The sequence below is a fragment of the Protopterus annectens genome, chromosome 7.part0 (assembly GCF_019279795.1).
Source record: "Protopterus annectens isolate FY-2018-M chromosome 7.part0, PAN1.0, whole genome shotgun sequence".
In the NCBI taxonomy this organism is placed as follows: domain Eukaryota; kingdom Metazoa; phylum Chordata; order Ceratodontiformes; family Protopteridae; genus Protopterus; species Protopterus annectens.
In genome coordinates this window covers 320,949,135-320,967,871 of record NC_056739.1, presented here as the reverse complement: position 1 = coordinate 320,967,871, position 18,737 = coordinate 320,949,135, and the positions used below count along the sequence as shown (strand labels likewise).

The following is an 18,737-nucleotide window of genomic DNA, read 5'->3' as shown; positions in this document are numbered from 1 at the left end:
TTATGGGTGTCTTGTGACTGTTGGATGTATTGCTGGAATGTATTAGCCCCAGAATCCTGTTTTGTCATACAAAGAATATATACTGTTCTTAAGAAAGACTACTTTAACTTTTCTCTTTAGGAGCCTTATGCTGTGTATTGTATCTTTAGACAAGCTGTGCCTCCTGTTCTTAAGAAAGACTACTTTAAAGTTTGTCCTAAGGAGTCTTATGCTGTGTATTGTATCTTGTTAGACAAGCTGTGCCTCCTTTATCATGTCAAACCACTCTTCCCTACATGGAGAATACATCACTGTACTATATTATAAACGGTGCCACTCCTTTACCCATTCAAAAAACTTTTCACCGATAGAGAAGGTCTAGTACTTTTGACATACTAATTCATACTAATCCCTTCTGTCAAAACCATAAGCATCATAAACGCAAACTGCTGATAACTGTAAATGTTTTCTGAACTCCAGCATGAAGTATTTTTATATTTCTTTTTTTCTCCCACTGATTTTCACATTTTTGGGTACTAGCATGTTTGAAACTATAGAAACTTCAGTTTTAGCATTCTTGTCTCTCCATATTCCTTTAAATATGTGCCGCCCATACTACATGCTTTCTGCTTCCTCTCTTTGTTATTTACTGTCTTTTCTTCACCATGTTGCATCCTTCAGAACATTTTGTTAATACTTTTACATTTTTAAATTTGTTTTACAATATTTTGACCTTCCACTTTTATACTTATTAAAATTACAGTAGCTGGAATAGTACAATTGTGCACATTTCTCAGCTCTGACTTGGCATTTTCATTTATTAATTGTAAAAACAGACACATGTTTTTTACTTGTTTACTTATAAAGTGTGAGTTTGTATTAAATGTACTGAATTTTAGAAATGGTTTGTTCTGTAATATCAAGACTTAAGGGGAAAGCTTTGGACTTCCTACGAAAGAGGGTGCTTAAGAGTCTGGTTGTTTTTGTTTGGTCTCCATGTTATAACCTTATCTTTGTAGGTTTTACTAAAGAACCATTGCAGTTCCCATACAGAGCTAAAGTTGCTGAGCCCATAAGAAGTGCAGACCAGTACATGCGTCCACATTTTGTGCATCTGTGGTTGATACCGACAGGGGATTTTAGCGCTCACAGTAGCATTACAGCTCACATAGCACAGTTGCTGCACACACACACATCATCCTGCTAAGGAGAAAGGCTTTCATGTTTCATAGTGATGGCTTTATCTTCATCTGTTGATAGCAGATGATTCGGGTCATTGTGTTATGGTAACAGTACCAAAGCAATGGTCAACCTTACTTGTACTCTACTGCTTTAAAGTTAAATAGCAGGGATTGTTGTTTATCCTAAATATTGCTTTATAGACTATCCTGTGTCCACAAGGGCTGCCGTAGTTGATTTTTTTTTGACATGTGATGTAATAAAATAAATGCCACAGGAGATGATTCATAACAGCTTCTACCAATATGCATTATTGATCCTGTACCACAGAAAATCAGTCCCTTTGTGACTAAATGAAGCTGTCGCACAGTAGACAGTGGCATAGCATTGCAGTACAGCAGGGTTTCATAAACCGTGAAAACAGCTGAACCCTAACTGCAGTCATAATAAAAAGAGCACTACCATAATTTAAAATGTAAAGTGGTGGTCATTAGAGAATATGCTCAAACCAGTCTAATATTGCCACTGTCCACACATAATGTGTTGTAAATTTGAAGTGAAGGTCTGTTTTAGTAGCATTATGCACAGAACACAGTTATATCATTTACAGAACACATTTCTGGCTAATATTTGTAGCCATTATGTTTACTTTGGTTTTGGTAATGCTGCAGAGAACAGTGGACTTAATGAATACATGTCTGGGTAGTATTTGTAAGTAAATGTATTTGTATGTAGTAATATAGAACACAGAGCAGCAGGATTTAATTACAGAGCATTTCCAAATAATATTGTAACCATTATATTTGTTTTTGTTTAATAGCACAGTGCACTGAGCAGAGGAATTTATTTACAGAACATGTTTGCTGAAAGTATGTTTTAAGCCCTTATGTTTTTGATAGTCCCTTATTTTTCATATTTTGGTTCAGTGAGTTTCCATCCACATAAAAAATAAATTACAGTGAGTAAGAAGCTGTAGTGCATGTTATTTGGATGATTCATTTTATTTCCAGCTTATGCTGGCTGAAGGTTGCTCAGTTATGCCAAAAGACTGCTGAATTAGTTTGTGCTGATAGTCTAGACACAATGAACTGAGTTAGACTGGTATCCTGCATTACAGTGGGTTGGATAGAACAGTAAGCCAAGGGCTAGCTAGCTCTCCTTATTCTTGGAAGGTAGAGGGTGGCGATGGATTAGGGCTTGGATGGAAAGACCTTTGATGGAAGCCAAAAGAATCTCCTGAAGCCTTCATGTAAGTACCATTGACCTGAACAAGGGGTCTGATGAAAAAGTGCATGGAGTGACATAATCCAGGGAACCCCAAAACAAAGTCCACATATTGATGAACCTGACTCACCTCCAGCTGAGGTACGTTTCTGTGAATATCAAACAAATACACAGTCATGCTATGTGTATGAAAATTTCATGCATAATTTGTGTTTTAGCCTTGAGATCTTCAGTCTTTCCCCTTCTGGGAAAGGAAAACCTCTATCAAAGGGTAATATTTGTTGACACTATATTAGTATTAGCTACAACAGTATTAGTACTTGTCACCCTATGGGAAAAAAATGTTCAGTATGAAAACTGATGAAACCCAGGGTTCTGAGAGAGATAAACAAAGAAAAGTTAGTGTGATAGACTTAAAATAGCTCTTGGGCTGATTAGCCTAGTTAACCACCTGTGAACGTGTGATAAATCGTATTCCAGATTAGAAGGATTTGAGGAGGGGAATAAAATAAATATAATGTAATTGTTCACTGCTGTCCCACACTGTGGCATTAACACTGCTTGTTTGTTTTCTCCTTCCCTTATTTGTTTGTCTCTGTCCCTTTCTGTCCACCTCTCACGGCATTGCGTCTTTTTCTTTCTACCCATTCTCAGACTAGAGCCCGAAATTTTGCTCAGAGCCAAACAGGACTTCATGAAAATTGACAGCGAAGTGGACCTAGAGTGAGTCTCCTGCTTTTACTGCATTTCTGATTGCTGCTGCTGTGCTTTCAATGTTGGCAGGGCCATGCCTTTTCTTCAGGTAATGTTTATGTACTTGGGGCCACCAGAGTAGATGGCATATTGCCTGACATTATGGGATGAGGGTCATCAACAGCTGTTGGGATGAGCGGCCTTCTTGGGGCAGTAGAAAATATACATTGTGTGATAGTATTGAATAGAGTACATCTTTTTAGTAGACTACATGAGAATCTGAATTTTTGAATGTTCACGTTTAGTCTTACAGTAAACCTGATACAGTAATTCTGCTTATGCATCTTGGTTCAACTCTGAATGAAAAAAGAAAACTGTTTTCTTGTCCCAAATAATTTGTGGCGAAACGATTGCTGTTGTGGTTGTCTCTATTAACAAGTGGTGTAGTAGGGGAAAGGTATAGCTCAACAGTAAAAACATGGTGTTTTACAAGTGTAAAGCCTGGGTGCAAGATAAGATTATCAGTATGTGCTGTAAAGTACAAAATAAAAGCTAACATATTTCAGACTTTGGTTTTCTTCAGAAGTAAATTGGGAGATTCAGAAATTGAACCTATTGTGCCTGCTGTTTCTGAAGAAAACGGCAGACTAAGATGCCAATGTTAATGTTTGTCACAGTGTGCATTAAACCAGTTTCATCTCATTTTCTCTCTTCCCTGAGCCTGGATAAAGCCAAAGAGTATATTCATATGGAAATCATTTAAAACAGAAGTGCATTTGAGAAGGTATGTGTCTGTGTATGTGTGATCATGAATGGACAGTAATTGCACACAGAAGTGAGTTAGAGGGAAAAAATAAATGGTGAAGTATTTATGATGTAAATAGACAGTATAATAAAGTTGTGTGGAAACAGAGCAGCGCAAACTATTTTAGCAGACAGTTGTTAATTTGTCAAAGAAACATTAATCAGTTTTTGGCAGAGATATTTAGAAAAAGCAGTTTTCTTGATTTAAGATTGGAAACTTATCAAAGCTGTGCAAAAACAGAGAGCCACAATGGTGTTTTAATGTGCAGCTTCTGTTTTCCCAAAGTAAGGTTTATTGACTGAGAAGAGGCATGTAGTAATGGCAGACTTTCTGATGGAATTCTACTTTTGCTTAATGGATAACAATCTTGTTTACCACAGAATATTGCTATGTAACACTGTCTGTTGTGTGCATGTATGTGTTCCTGACTCTGACATTTCTTCAGCAGGGTAACTGCCCCTTTCCCCTGAGAGTTTATCTAAAGTAAGGGTTGCAAGGAGCACAGCCCATGCTTTGTGGGTGTGGACAGTGCTCTTCCTAATAGACTGAAAATTATTTCCTGTACTGTTGTCTGAAATTTTTTTTCTCAGGAAGAGTACTTTCACATGGTTAGTTCATGTGAAACAAATATTTGTGACTCTTACTTTATAAGGACAAGCCAACAACCTGTAGAGGAATGGAGACGTTCACTACACGCTGTAAGGACTAGAAAGACTACAGGGCAGGTCATGATAAAGGTCTGAGCACACAGCATAACGTAGTGGAATAAGTCTGTTTTCATATGCATTATGTTGTTGATGACCCACATCTGTCAGGGAAGAATATCTTTTTTGGCTATTTGATGAGGGAAGAAAAACAGTGAAGGTGACAATAAGATGCTTCATAAAAGTATGGAGTTACATACCCAGAGAAATGTTAACATTTACCAAAGCCTACAGGCTATATTTCTTTTTATTTTCAGTTTATCCATTCATGATTGTATCTCCACTGTGTCACTTTCATGACTGTTTCATCACTGTCTGTCATTGACTTGTACTACAGGCAGCAGATGTTATGAATATCTAAGGAAAATAAACTGAAAATGTATTTTCTTTTATGAAATATTTTGGGGTACAGTTCTGTGAATGTCAAGCATGTTTCCCTTAGCAAGCCAGCATTGGTCTGAACCCAAAGTCAGAGCCACTGCTCTGGGACAGATTGTGGTTTGGCTTTGTGATTGCCTGTTTACAGTTTGTCAGACTTGCATGTTAGTATCTGAGAAGTACTTTATGTTAACTTTGAAAAGCTTGTAAAGTGCTGCAGTCCCATTCTTTATCAGTGTGTGTTTGAGGAGGGATTTGAGCACCCCTGTAGCTACTCACTAAAGGATACATATTTTATCTAGTCTAGATGAAGTTTAATGCATTGTAGTATAGTGTAATTACATGTGTGTGTGAGCACGTACACAGACCCCCCACACACACAATTTAGTGTGTGTGTGTGTGTGTGTGTGTGTGTGTGTGTGTGTGTGTGTGTGTGTCTGTGTCTATATATATATATATATATAAAACACACATCGAAAGCACAGATGATTGTGATGATGAAACAATGGGCATGCTGTTCCTGTATATGCTGCTTTAGTAGGAGCTACTACATTGCCCTGTACAAGGCTACAGGGTGCATACATAGGAAGAGGATATTAAATACAGATAGTTTATTCCATGCTTTTTAACAAAAGAACATAAATTTAGGCAGTGCCCTTAGTATATTTTGGAAATGGACATTTTTTTCTGTTAGTAACACAGGTGCTACAACACATAGGAAGTCAAGGTCCCTGTGTACTCTTGTGAATGTACACATGACTTTGACTTTCCCTAGCCACATGAGCTTTCCTACATGAAGTCACACATGTTCCTCACAGCAGTGCTTCCTCCCCTTAGATTTTTGCTGATCCTGTTTTTTCTCTGGATGAAGTACATGAGCTCTGCCAAATACACATTTGGACAGCCAAGAGGTACTTTTAGGAACTAGTGCCATGACTCCTTCTGTGTGGCCAGGTTACTGACATTCCAAATGTACAGTAGTTAAGCTGATAAGTGCTTTGCCTCACTGAGTGTATCATTTAGGATGGCCCTAGATACATTTGTGATCTGCAGTATTGGGTAGCTCATTGGCATTGAGTATCAGTACTGCTGTGTCCACAAATGATGGTTTCCCCTCTCCATTGGCAGGAGTGCTGTTGTCTGCATCTGTAGGGACAGTGTGACATTGGAACTATTCTCTGCCCCCAGTTTGATGTCTTTGCAGCTGGTACTGAACTGTTTGATCATAATGGAAAAGGCAACAAATATTTCATGGTATCTTTTGCAAATTCCTTCCTCCTAGAGTACATGGTCACCTATACAAACTCTGTGTTTATAAACTCAGATGAGACTGTGACCACACTACTACTGTTTCACATCTTTTGACAATGTCCACAGTAGACCATCAAAGTACAACACTTCAGTGTGTTGGGTCATCAAGTATTATACTAATGGAACCACTCCGCTATGTGATATCCCGTATGTCTACACAAATGGGAAAAGTCCCATCAATGACATTCAACTGCAAGCTGCACAAGTCCACCATATTCATGTGTGATGCAGCAGGATGGCAGTGTCACTGTCATTAACATGCTGCCACATTTTGAAGAGACTGCACACATTGGATATATGTCAACATAGATCTCCATTAATTTTGCAGGAGACTGTGGCTGTGTTGCCCAGATCTGCCACACAAATGCCCTCTTTTTCCAGTACATTTTGCAAAATGTGGCTGGGAACTTAACATTAGTGGACAGCCCTCTCCACAGTCTCCCTCACATAGGACTGCCATGATAGGAGAAATTAATCCACTACTTGCTGGTGGCATGTGGTGTGCTGTCTGTATATGTGCTTTGCCATTAGGATGGCAGCAAGTGATTGCCCAGCCTCTACACATCTATCATCTTTTCTATATGCATGCGTAATATTTTCTGTCAGTAGTGTCCCATTCTAAATGGTTGAGATAACCCTCTGTGTTAAGCTTTTCCTATTAGCTGATTATACACATGTATGTGCTGCCAATCTACTGGGGCATATAACCCCAGGGTTTCCTGCCACTGTATACTATACCAATGAGTGTGCATTCATTATCCATAGCAGCAGTTTGATGCTGCTTTTCCATGGGCTTTGAACTTTAGTGTGTACTGTTTCTAGGACACCATTACATTTTCCTAACATTGAACATTACTTGGGGATTGCTGTAGATTGTACATGTCAATTGATGTTGACCACTTAGGCCCCCATACATATTCTAGAGTGTGTGCCTACTGCCTCACTGTGTCATGGCATGTAAGCCCCAGTGGTCACCTAATGAGGAAAGTGTCTTCCATCAGTGCAGATGGCATCCGTGAATGAATATGTGTCTAATAAATAAATAACTCTATGGGTCCGTATCAGACTGTCGAGGTTTCAAAACTTCAAAATTAATATGGATATGTCCATATGATCAAAGTTTTCCAGACTACGAACATTTTGAATGGAGAGCGTGGTACAAAGCGGAGTGGGAAATTTACCCTTTTCTGCAATGTAGTGCGATCTCAGTTAGTATATTTAATTTGCAGGGAGTGGGGCATGCAGGTGGGCTTGCCTTCCTGCAAAAATGGTAAAAAATAGAATTTATTTATTTTTAGTATTCAAAGTTCTGAAACTTCGATCATAGGAGTTTACTGTGCTAATGGCCCTGAGGCCCTTACAAGCCTAGCCAAGAGTTTATTATCCCCAAAAAGAAACCTCAGCCAGCACCTGTCTCCCCTGTCAGAGGGACACAGGTGGAACCCCTGGTACAAATCTGTGGCTTCCCATCCACTCATCAAGGTTCTGCTTGAAGAGGGTCAATGAGGTACTCTGTTTGACGTGTATGGGAAGTCTATTCCAGAGACTGGGGAGCCTCTGGGAGACGAACCTGTCTTCCAACAGGTTTTTTTGGTGTTGCACATTAGATTCAGGCCTTTTGAGTTGGTAATGTGTGAGGAGTTAGACTTACGGATGTGGAGCATCTCTAGTAGAGCAGGGTCAGAGACCCCACTCATTTTTGGTCTACCCAAAATGCATGAGCATCCTAGATCCACCCATGCCTTTGTCTGTTGAATTGAGTTTATGTAGAGATTCATGGGATTTCTTACAGAGGGTTAATAATTTGGAATTTGTGAAAACCGGTGTTTTTATCACTATATATATATGTAAATGACCTATATACTTCGATACCCATGACATTGGGGTTGAATGGGTATGTGAGTATTTATTACAGAAGGGGGTACCTCAGGCCAGTATTAATGTATACGATCAGTTATTTGATTTGGTTTTAAGGAATAATTGTATATTTTTTGAGAATTAGTTTTTTATCCAAACTGTAGGTGTTGCTATGGGGTCCCCCTGTGGGGGCCTATATGCTAATATGGTCATGCTGCAGTGGGAAAATACATTTTTATTAAATTCACATTGTTATACTCACTGCAGGATGTATGTACGATTCTTGGATGATATTTTTATATTTTGGGATGGACCCGAAAATATAATTTGAGTGTGTGGCTTATACTAATAACTCCATCTTTTTAAAAATCCACCCACACAGTAGGATTGGATGAAATTTCCTACTTGGGTATTAGGCTTATAAAGGATATTCCCTCAAAAAAATTTTTATCAGAGATTTTTCGGAAGGAAACATATTCCAACAGTTTTTTACACGTTGATAGCTCTCATCCATGTGAGCGGTAGTGAAGGGGTAGTTCGTAAGGGCTGCCCAGATGGTCTCTTGTTTTAATGCATTTCTTAATGAATGTGAATGATTAAAGGAACTGGTTTTGAAAAGGGACTGTCCGGTTGAATTGGTCAATGAATTAATGTTGGTTGTTAATAAAAGGGAAAGAGGCTTTTTTAAGGCTATTTTATCTTATGAATGTAGGATGTCGGAACACATGAGTGAGCTTAGTGAGTTTGATGCCCCACCTAATGAAGTAAGTATTGTATCTAATACAATTTTTGAGGCACAGAACAACATTGGTTCAAATAAATTTAATTTTCGTTCAGCTTTTATTACAACCTATAATTTGGCAAGTAAACAGATAACAGATATTCTATTCAAAAACTGGGCCATTGTGTCATCATATAGTGAGATTAGACAATTTGTGGGAGAAAAACCCATTATAGTTTATAGGAAAGGGCAGTGTCTTAAAAACAACTTTGAAAGTTGCAGCAATGGACACGTGAAGGGCTGCATGAAAAAGTGTGGCCTTTCTAATTGTTGTGATTATATAATGGAAGGATTGTCCTTTAACATAAATGGGTTGAGGGTCAGTCTTAATAAAATCTGTTCCTGTCATACAGATAAAAGTGGTTTAAGGTTGGGAGGGTGGCCTAATGGGTAAGGTGTTTGCCTTACAAACACAAGGTGCAGGGTTTGAGTCTCACAAGGGATAATTGGCTAGGCTTACAATGGCCCACAAGGGCGGTTAGCTTAGTACTAATCTATGAATCTATTTTGCTTTCTGTATTAAAATGCCCCTGTTTTTATATTGGAAAGACAGTGAGAAGGTTAAAAAAATGTATTTATGAACATCTGAGGGACATAAACTAAAGGACACTAATGCCCTGGCGAAACACTGTAATGAATTACTAGGTCATGCTTTTAAATTTACTGTGATTGAACCCTTGCAAGTTGATCCGAGAGGTGGCCCTTGGCCACTACACCTTGAAAGACATGAAGCCCTATGGCAACTTAGGACTAATGCAACTCAATGGCCAGGTCTGAATGAATCTTTTTCAATTACTTGCTTTTTAAAGTTAAGGGCACTAGATAGAAAATGAAATATGCATATTAAAATGTATTTTATATGGGTATTTGATATATTTAGGTTACTCTTTTGTAGTAATTGATAAGATAGAGGTGTATATTTATATGCCTAGATGATGGTGTTCATATTTGTATGTATTTATTTGTCTTTTTAGGTATTTATTTATGCACATTTTATATTTAAAAAAAGTTCTCTTAAATGAAATTTTAATGAGCATAATTTATATTGATTGCTGTCATATTAGTTCAGCATATGTTATATATCTTATTTACTGTTTTAGAATATTTTAATTGAGAAGGATTGTGGTTGTTTGTGTCCTGATACTTCATTAATAATAATTTGAGTGCCATTTTTTAATTGGTTTAACTTTTTGGGGGTGTGCTATTGAAATTGATTCTTCACGGACTGTTTTTTATCTCTATAAAGTCTCCGAATGCGGAGACGAAAGCGCCTGATGTTTTATTGATTTTTGTTATATTTATACAGTATTAAAGTTAAAGTCAGCAATTTATTGCACTTTGGCTTGTGTCCTGGTCGCTGATTATTTCAGTTTGTTGGACCTTTTACTTTGTATGTGTGGGTCAGAGATTGCTCAGAGGTGATCTGTGTCTCGCCTACAAGGCAGTCTGTACAATACCGGGTAGAGTGGTAGTGATTTGAGCCTGTCCACATAGGACAGGTATTGGAGGCCAAGGATTCTTTGTGAGGTGTTTGTGGCCTTTCCAGTTGATGCAGATGTTTGGAGATGTACATACCAAACTGGGCATTATACTCCATTATTACTCTAATGACGGAGGAGTATAGGCAGGTAATATCCTCATTTTTTTCTGGATGCAATCCCTTTGCTTATGAGATGAACCAAGTAAAAGACTTTCCTGACTACTGCTGCTCCATGATGGTCGAATGTGAGATGATCAGTCAACAGAACTCAATGAGAGGGAAGAATAAGTTAATTTTGAAAGGTCTCCTCAAGTCTCCATTCTCTGAAGCTATTTCTGGGTTGGAGGGCTCACCCCCTCCTGTTAAACCCTGCAAGAGGTGTTCTTCCTCTTCTTCATCGAAGTCACTCCCTTCTTCTCCCTCTGGAGATCATAGGGAATCGACTCACAAGAAGGTGAAATTGATTACTACTCCGGCGCTGCCACCTGTGACCCTGTCGGCTCCAGGCTTGGCACCACCCCAAATTATCCTGACTACAGCCATGTCTCCTTCATCGATATCGGCACCGGAGTTCCTGGTGCAGACCACTACGGTTCTGACAGTTCTGTCGCAACCCCTAATGGCACCGTCAATACAGGTTCAGTCCCCTTTGGCACTGTTGGTACAGTCACCTTCAGCTCAAAGTATGAGTCTTCTGTATTCCACGCCGCAGACTTTTTCGGCACTGACATGTACTTCGGTGCAGTCCTTCTCTGCACCATCCTTATTGCCAGTGTAGACACTTTCCACTATGGCACAGTACCCTTCAGGGCAGACCTTTATGGTGCAGACGCCTTCATCTACTACGGCGCTGACATCTTCGGCGCAATTTTCTTTGGTGCAGACTTCCTCGGCTCCGAGCTCTGCACCTATTGAATTAGCAAGGACCAAATATTCCCCTTCACTGGATCCTTTTGCAAGCAGTCAGTATAGTCCTTTCCTGGAAAGGCCAGAATCGCTATCTGCCTTCTCCATGAGGTCAACCAAGAGTCTTTCTGAGCAGGATGTGTTGCGGCTTGTTGACCCGCTGCTTGTGGCCAGAGGTCTCTCTCAATCATTGAAGTCCACGTTCCGTCATTCAGGTGAGTGTATTTTGCCTCAAACCCCAACGTATAGCCCTCCTTCGACTTCCACTCAAGTCTCAAAGCCTATCACTCCGACAACAGCTTCCCTCCATCTGACTCCAATAGTGGATCTCACTTTGTAACCAGAGTCTTTCTTGTGGCCTTCGGTGTGGCTGTGCTGTTGGGGAGGGAATTCTTGTCTCCATGCTGATTTTTTTTCTGTGGCACCTTCCAGGGATGTGCTCTCTCTCTCTCTCTCTCTCTCTCTCTCTCTCTCTCTCTCTCTCTCTCAGTCCTCTTGCGACTCCTGGTCTGGGGGCAGGCTCGCTAGGGTGGGGTGTGACCCTGTTTCCGATGTTGTCCTCTGTTCTAGGCTCCCATCCCTCTTTGGGCGGGGCCAGCCTTCCAGGCCATGGAGAGGGCACTTGCCTCCTCTGGCAAAGCTCATTTGTCGGAGTCATCTCCCCCCTCTGTGCCGCAACTGCCACAAGCTTCAACTCCCAGACACTGGGCACAAGAGCCTCAGGTCTCTCCTCCTCAGGAGACCTCTTTGCAGACTTCCCAAGAACCTCCCACTGAGGAAGCACCCTGCAAAGCATCGTCAAGAGACCACAGCTCTCTCTCTCTTCTGAGTCGGGCAGAAATTAGAACTGATCAATTAAGGACTCATTCATAAGATAGAAGGGGTCACTTAAGGTTAATCATTTGTTAACTGAGGGGTGGAGCTAGGAACTAAACCTTCTATTTAAGGGGTAAAATAAAACATTTCTGAGCTTTACCAGAAAGGCTCATCCAGACTCTGCTACACTTTGCTGTGAAGGAAAGGTTAGTTTGCTTTTATTTTTTGTATTTTGTATATTTTAAATACTGTACTTTGTTTTCTTTACCTTGTGTTTTACCTGCATTCTGCTTTAACAGCATATTAAAACTTCAAAAGAGACCACAGCTCTCTCTCTCTCTCTCTCTCTTCTGAGTCAGGCAGATTTTTTTTCCCGCCCTGCCACCCAGTCATAGTTGTCTTGTTAAATACCACTGTCTTTCTAGTTGCCTGCCTCTTATGTTAATCTGACCATATATCTCATTTCCTCTCTACTTTCAGTGGCTTGTGTGAGTAATCACTAAATCAAAAACCCCTCCCCTTCAACTATTTAAATTTATTGGCCATCCTACTGTATTCCATAGTACCAGAATACAAAAGTGACCACCCCTTTCAACCCATCTTGCTGTTTTAAAAATAGTAACTCTCCACTAAACCTTAACTTTTTAAACAAGTAAAACTCAAGTTACCTACTTTTACGTCTACCTTCTGTAGTGCACACTGCAGTGTGCATTTTTTTTCATCTTACTTTTAAGCATCCCTTTGACTAGCACTTTATCTAATAGCTACTGGAAGGCACTAGGAAGCCTTAAACTGATACAAGCACTCAACTCTCCTTGTTAATAAGGAGAAATTAATAGTAGGCACTAAACAGCCTATAATTGCAAAGTACCGTGCTAAGGTAAGGGAAAACAGCTCCTGTACTTTACAAAAAAAAGCATCTCACCAGGCATGTCCAAGGGTCAGTTTCTGGTGATTTCTCCTGTCCACCTGGTGAATCTGGGCAAACTGGGGCAATGCAGCAATTGCCTCATGTACACAGACAACCCTCTCCTCTTACCACCCAACACTACAACCTGTGAGAGATGCACTTACATAGCCAAAATGGAAGCAAAGCTCTCTCCACCCAAGATTGTGCTAGACAGTCAAGAGGAGAAGGTTAACACCCACACTACACCTCAAGCAACACATAGCCCTTTTAAACTCACACCACCAACACCCACATATGCCAACACTAAATCCACTTATACAGAGGCCCTTAACTGTAACCTGCCCAAGCAACAAGGACCTCTGAAGCTGAAACACAAACACCAATCACCACCAAAGTGTCACATAGTTCAAAACACCTGTGTGCCACCCAGAAACAGCCCCTAAGGCAAGACAATGTACCTAACACTTTAGTCATAGGTGACTCTATAGTCCGGCACACTGATGTCTCTCTCACCAGGTTGAACAAGGAGAAAATTGCAGTCAGCTGCCTGTCGGGTGCCAGGATCCGCCACATAATGCATGCACTCAAGTCACTCCACAACAAGTACAAATATGACTCTGTCATTGTCCATGTTGGAGTGAATGACTTCAGACGCACCTCCCTGGACTACATGAAGAGAGACACGGAAGAGCTCTCGGATCATGTGGCCCAGGCAGGTATGACCCTAGCCCTGAGTAGCATCCTGCCTTCGCCCAGAATGATACCACAATATGAGCACAAAATGATTGATTTCAACAATTGGCTAAGCTTCTGGTATCATTCAAAGGGGATCCAGTATCTGTCTGCCTGGGACGACATGATTGACAGACCACGATGCTTTGCCAGAGATGGTCTGCACCTGTCATCTCTGGGATTCAGGTTACTGGCTAAGGCTCTTGCCACCCCATAGTGCCTTTTTTAGGCAAAGTTCAAAGAACAAAACCACCACCGTAACAGGTACAAGCATGCAAAATCTGAAGGTAATGCTACTCAATGCTAGAAGTCTAAACCTCAAAATGCACTCTCTCGAGGCACTCCTAAAAATGGAGAACATTGATATCTGTGCAGTAACTAAGAACTGGTTCAAGGCTCCAGAGAGCACCCCTGCAATACCAGGCTACAACTCTTACCACACTTTTCGGCCACCAAAGCAGGACCGAAACACTAAAGGTGGAGGAGTGTCAATATTCACCAAGGATATTCACACCACCAGGCTAGTTGCCCAACACAATGTGTCTGAAATTCTCCAGGTGCAACTAACACTAGGTAAGACTGCAATCCAAATTGTAGCTTCCTACAGATTCCCCACCATACCCCAAGATTCTCACTACACCTTTCTAAACATACTGGAAAATATTAAGATAGAACTAAATACCCTAATACTGGGTGATTTTCACTACCCTGCCATTAACTGGGAAAGCTACTCATGTACCAACACCTTTGCCCAACGGTTCTTGGAATTCATAAATTCCAACGCCCTGGATCAACTAATCCATAGTCCCACCAGGGGCTCCAATATCCTAGACATGGTCATTACCAACATGGGAAATCGATGCTCCACACCAATGGTCACCCCCTCGTTAGTCACTTCTGACCATAAGCTAATCACCCTTAACATCCACATCCCACCCCCACCCCCCAGTAAGGAAACCTCCATAAAAAACTTCTCCAAAGTCAACTTCATGCTACTCAAGTTAGAAGTGACAAACTTCATGACACCCATGCAGACGGGAGCTGAAAGTTCAACTGCTGAATTCTACACTAAGGCACTGTACAAGCACATCCACTCATGCATAAATCCTGCCATCCCAAATAGAACCAAGATGCTCTCATCCAAAAAAAAAGAAGCCAATCTGGTGGTCCCCTGCCATAAACAAACTTTACAACAAAAGGAAGAAACTGTTGCAGAAAAGAGGAAAATCCCAGGATGCAAAAAACTTCCTTACCAGCGTCAGTAAGAAACTGAGATCCCTCATAAAATCCTCCAAAGCTAGTTACGAAAATAAAATTGCCAAAGATTCCAAAGACAACAACAAGGCATTCTATAACTATGTCAAGAATCTAAATGGCAATGCTCAGATCTGCTCTGCGCTAAAACAGAATGGCATTAAATATACTGATCCCAAGGATATTGCCAATATCCTGGCAGATCGATTCAGTGCCAACTTCACCCCCCTCTCACCCCCTAAATGGCCCATCTCAATACCGGAAGATTGCCAAATTCCGGTAATAACTGCCACACAGGTAAAAAACGCACTCTCCAAAGCTAAGAATACAGCATCCATGGGACCAGATGACATCCCAGGCTGTGTACTACATGAACTACAATATGAACTGGCACCTCACCTAAGTGTCATGTTTAATCATAGCCTTACCTCAGGTTTCGTGCCCACTGAGTGGCGCACAGCTACAGTTATCCCACTCCACAAGGGGGGATCCACCTTGGATCCCGGAAACTACCGTCCCATCAGTCTGACAAGCCTTATCTGCAAGGCCATGGAGCGTATTATCATGGAACTTATAAACAAAGACATTGGCAACCTTCAAACACTGGACCCCACCCAGTTTGGGTTCGTGAAGGGCCGATCTTGTCTCCTGAACTTGATTGACTTCTTCGAATCAGTCTCCAGAGTCATGGACAAGGGTAAGGTGGTCCACACAGCCTATCTAGACCTTGCCAAGGCCTTTGACACCATCCCTCACTCTGGAATCATAGATAAACTTACTAAGCTGGGCATTAATCCCTACGTCACTCAATGGGTTGCTAACTGGCTTACTGATAGAACCCACACTGTAAAAGTAGCCGACTCCAAATCCAGCTCCAGACAAGTGGAGTACCTCAGCGTTCAGTCCTGGGACCGCTCTTGTTTGGCATCTACTTCTCTGAAGTACAGGCCAACACTAAGGGACTCTGGATAACAAAGTTTGCAGATGACTGTAAACTGGGAGCCATTATTGAATCCCCAAATGATGTGGATACTCTACAAAAGGGTCTTACAGAAACAGATGCTTGGTGCCAGAGCCATGGGCTCAAGCTCAATGCCAAGAAATGTATAGTTATCCCCTTTGGGAAAAAATATGTATCCGTGAATTACCATATAGGTGGCAGTACACTAAATACCGAAAGTTTGATAAGAGACTTAGGGACACAGGTGCAGAGTGGTCTCACCTTCAATAACCACATCGCCACAACAGTCAGGAAATCCTTCTATGTGGCACACCTCATTACTAAGGGCTTTTCATCCAGAAAAAAGGAGGTCATTGTCCCACTGTACTCATCCCTCATTAGACCAATTATAGAATACAATGCCTCGTTTGGTATGCAACTCTCAAGACCTCTGCAACAACTGAAAAGGCCACAGAAATACCTCACTAAAAGAATCACAGGCCTAAAGCAGATGCCGTACGCTGACCGCCTTAAAAAACTCCAGCTATACTCTGTCGCATATCGTCTACTCAGAGGCAATCTTTGCTTAACATACAAGGCCATGTTAAACCCAGAGCTGTTGGACATGCTACACTTAAAGAAATCCCAATCCCTCCGAGCCACATGCTCCAGGGATCTAAATCTTGTCATCACAATAAACAAAACATGCTGGAGGGATAGGTTCCTGACCCAGAGACTCCCCAGACTCTGGAATAGATTGCCCATACATGTCAAGCAGAGTGCCTCTTTGGTCCTCTTCAAAAGGAACCTTGACGATTGGATGGGAGAAAGGAAATTCACCCCAGGGATCACGTCAGTCACCCTGCTAGACAGGGGTCCATGGAAGTAAATAGTGTGGGAAGAAATAGCCAGGGAATTGTTATGGCTAGGCTTGTATAGGCCCTAGGGCTGATAGCCTAGTACCAACCTATGAAACCTATAAGACATAGGCCCTTTTGCATGTCAGTGTCCTGGAACTGAAGCTGGTGCTTCTAGCGTTGCAAGCATTTTACTTCATCCTTCCGTCAGGGACTATTGCGATCCAATCAGACAACATGTCAGTGGCCTGGTACATCAACAGATCTTATCCGTTATGCCGAGAGGCCTTGAGAATATGGCAGTGGGCGATAGTTCACAACTGCTTTCTGATTGCAACACATTCCCGGGAGCTCCAACGTGATAGCGGGCAAATTGAGCAGGTGCATTTTACAGCCTCACGAGTGGTCCCTCAATCCCCTAATAGTGGCAAAAATCTTCCATCACTGGGGCCAGCCTTGCTGCGACCTGTTTGCCTCCCCAACCAACTACAAGTGCAGCAACTACTTTGCCCTGATCCCCTCCTCGGGGACAGTCAACAAGGGATGCTCTAGTCCACGCTTGGCCCTCGGGTCTTTTTTATGCCCATCCTCCTCTTCACTTTACCTCCCGATTTCTAAAGAAAGTATCACAGTTGAAGTGCAGAGTGATCCTCATTGCTCCATATTGGCCTCTACAAGTCTGGTTTCCCTTCCTCTGGCTTCACCTGCTAGATCAACCATGGATCCTCAATCCATCCTCAGTGCTGACCTCCCATGCGCAGGGTCTGATTCACCCCAGTCTAACAACCCTGAAACTGACAGCTTGGTTTCTCCAGTTCCTAGGACTGCCAGGCATGAAAACCTTTCATCCCTTGTGTGCAATATTCTTATTGCGTCTCGTAAGTCGTCCACCAGACTAATCTATCTTAGCAAATGGAAGAGGTTGTCTCTATGGGCAGCGGATAAGCAAACAGACCCCTTGTCAGCCCCAGCGTCGGTGGTATTGGATTACTTATCACATCTTTGCCACTCTGGGGTGTCTGCCTCTACTATCTGTGTACATTTGGCTGCCATCTCAAATTTTCATAATGGTTTTCAAGATTCTTCACTTATGTCACACAGACTCTGTAAGACTTTTTTGAAAGGGGTTATCCACCTAAAACCTCCCTTTAGAGAGCCCGTACACCCTTAGGATTTGGCTTTGTTTCTGCAAGCTTTAACAGTTCCACCCTTTGAACCTGTATCTTCTTGTGATGTAAGATATCTCTCGGAAAACTTTGTTTCTGATTGCAATCACATCGGCCAGACGATTGTCAGAACTTCAGGCCTTGTGCATCAAACCTCCCTAGCTTATCTTCCATAAGGACAGGATCAGCTCTACCTTTTTAACAAAAGCAGTGTCAAGAGTGATCTATCAGATGGTCTATTCATCTCCCAGTGTTCTTTCCTAACCATTCTAACAAGGGGAGAGTATTGCCTGCACTCCGATGTTCATAGGCAATTACTATTTTATCTGGACAGACCAAAATCTACCCGTAAATCAGACCAACTGGCTTTTTCTGGACCTAGACGGGGTCATCCTGTATCAAGTTACATTGGCATCATGGTTGTGAAATTGTATCACCTTTAAACAACTCACCTTATCTCAGAGTCAAAGCACATTCTACAAGATCTATGGCAACTTCAGCAGCTTTCCATGCTAAGGCTTCCCTCAATGATATTTACTCAGCTGCAACTTGGGCCAAACCTCATACCTTTATTCTTCATTACAAATTGGACTTGGCCTCCAGAGGTAGAGCTTCCTTTGGTTCCATGGTGCTTAGGAATATCCTTCCATGAGGGTCACCCAGGAATACAGGTAGCTGGGGACTCTGTCCCATCAGTAAGGAATGAACGAAGATTAACATCAGATACAGAAGTTATATCTTACTATAACGTTCCATCTGTGTTGT

The 18,737-nt window shown here is 41.5% G+C and overlaps 1 protein-coding gene across 4 annotated transcripts in view; it reads left to right on the top strand.

Annotated features, from left to right (window-relative positions):
• Positions 1 to 18,737, top strand: part of AMPD2 (adenosine monophosphate deaminase 2) — an 855,139-nt gene that overhangs the window by 440,653 nt on the left and 395,749 nt on the right. For 3 of the 4 annotated variants that reach the window (XM_044076870.1, XM_044076868.1, XM_044076871.1), the window contains exon 4: positions 3,037 to 3,105. The exons of the other annotated variant lie outside the window; for it this stretch is intronic. In XM_044076870.1, coding sequence (XP_043932805.1) covers positions 3,037 to 3,105 — 69 coding nt within the window. The remainder of the gene's footprint in view (positions 1 to 3,036; positions 3,106 to 18,737) is intronic. 4 annotated transcript variants of the gene reach the window in all.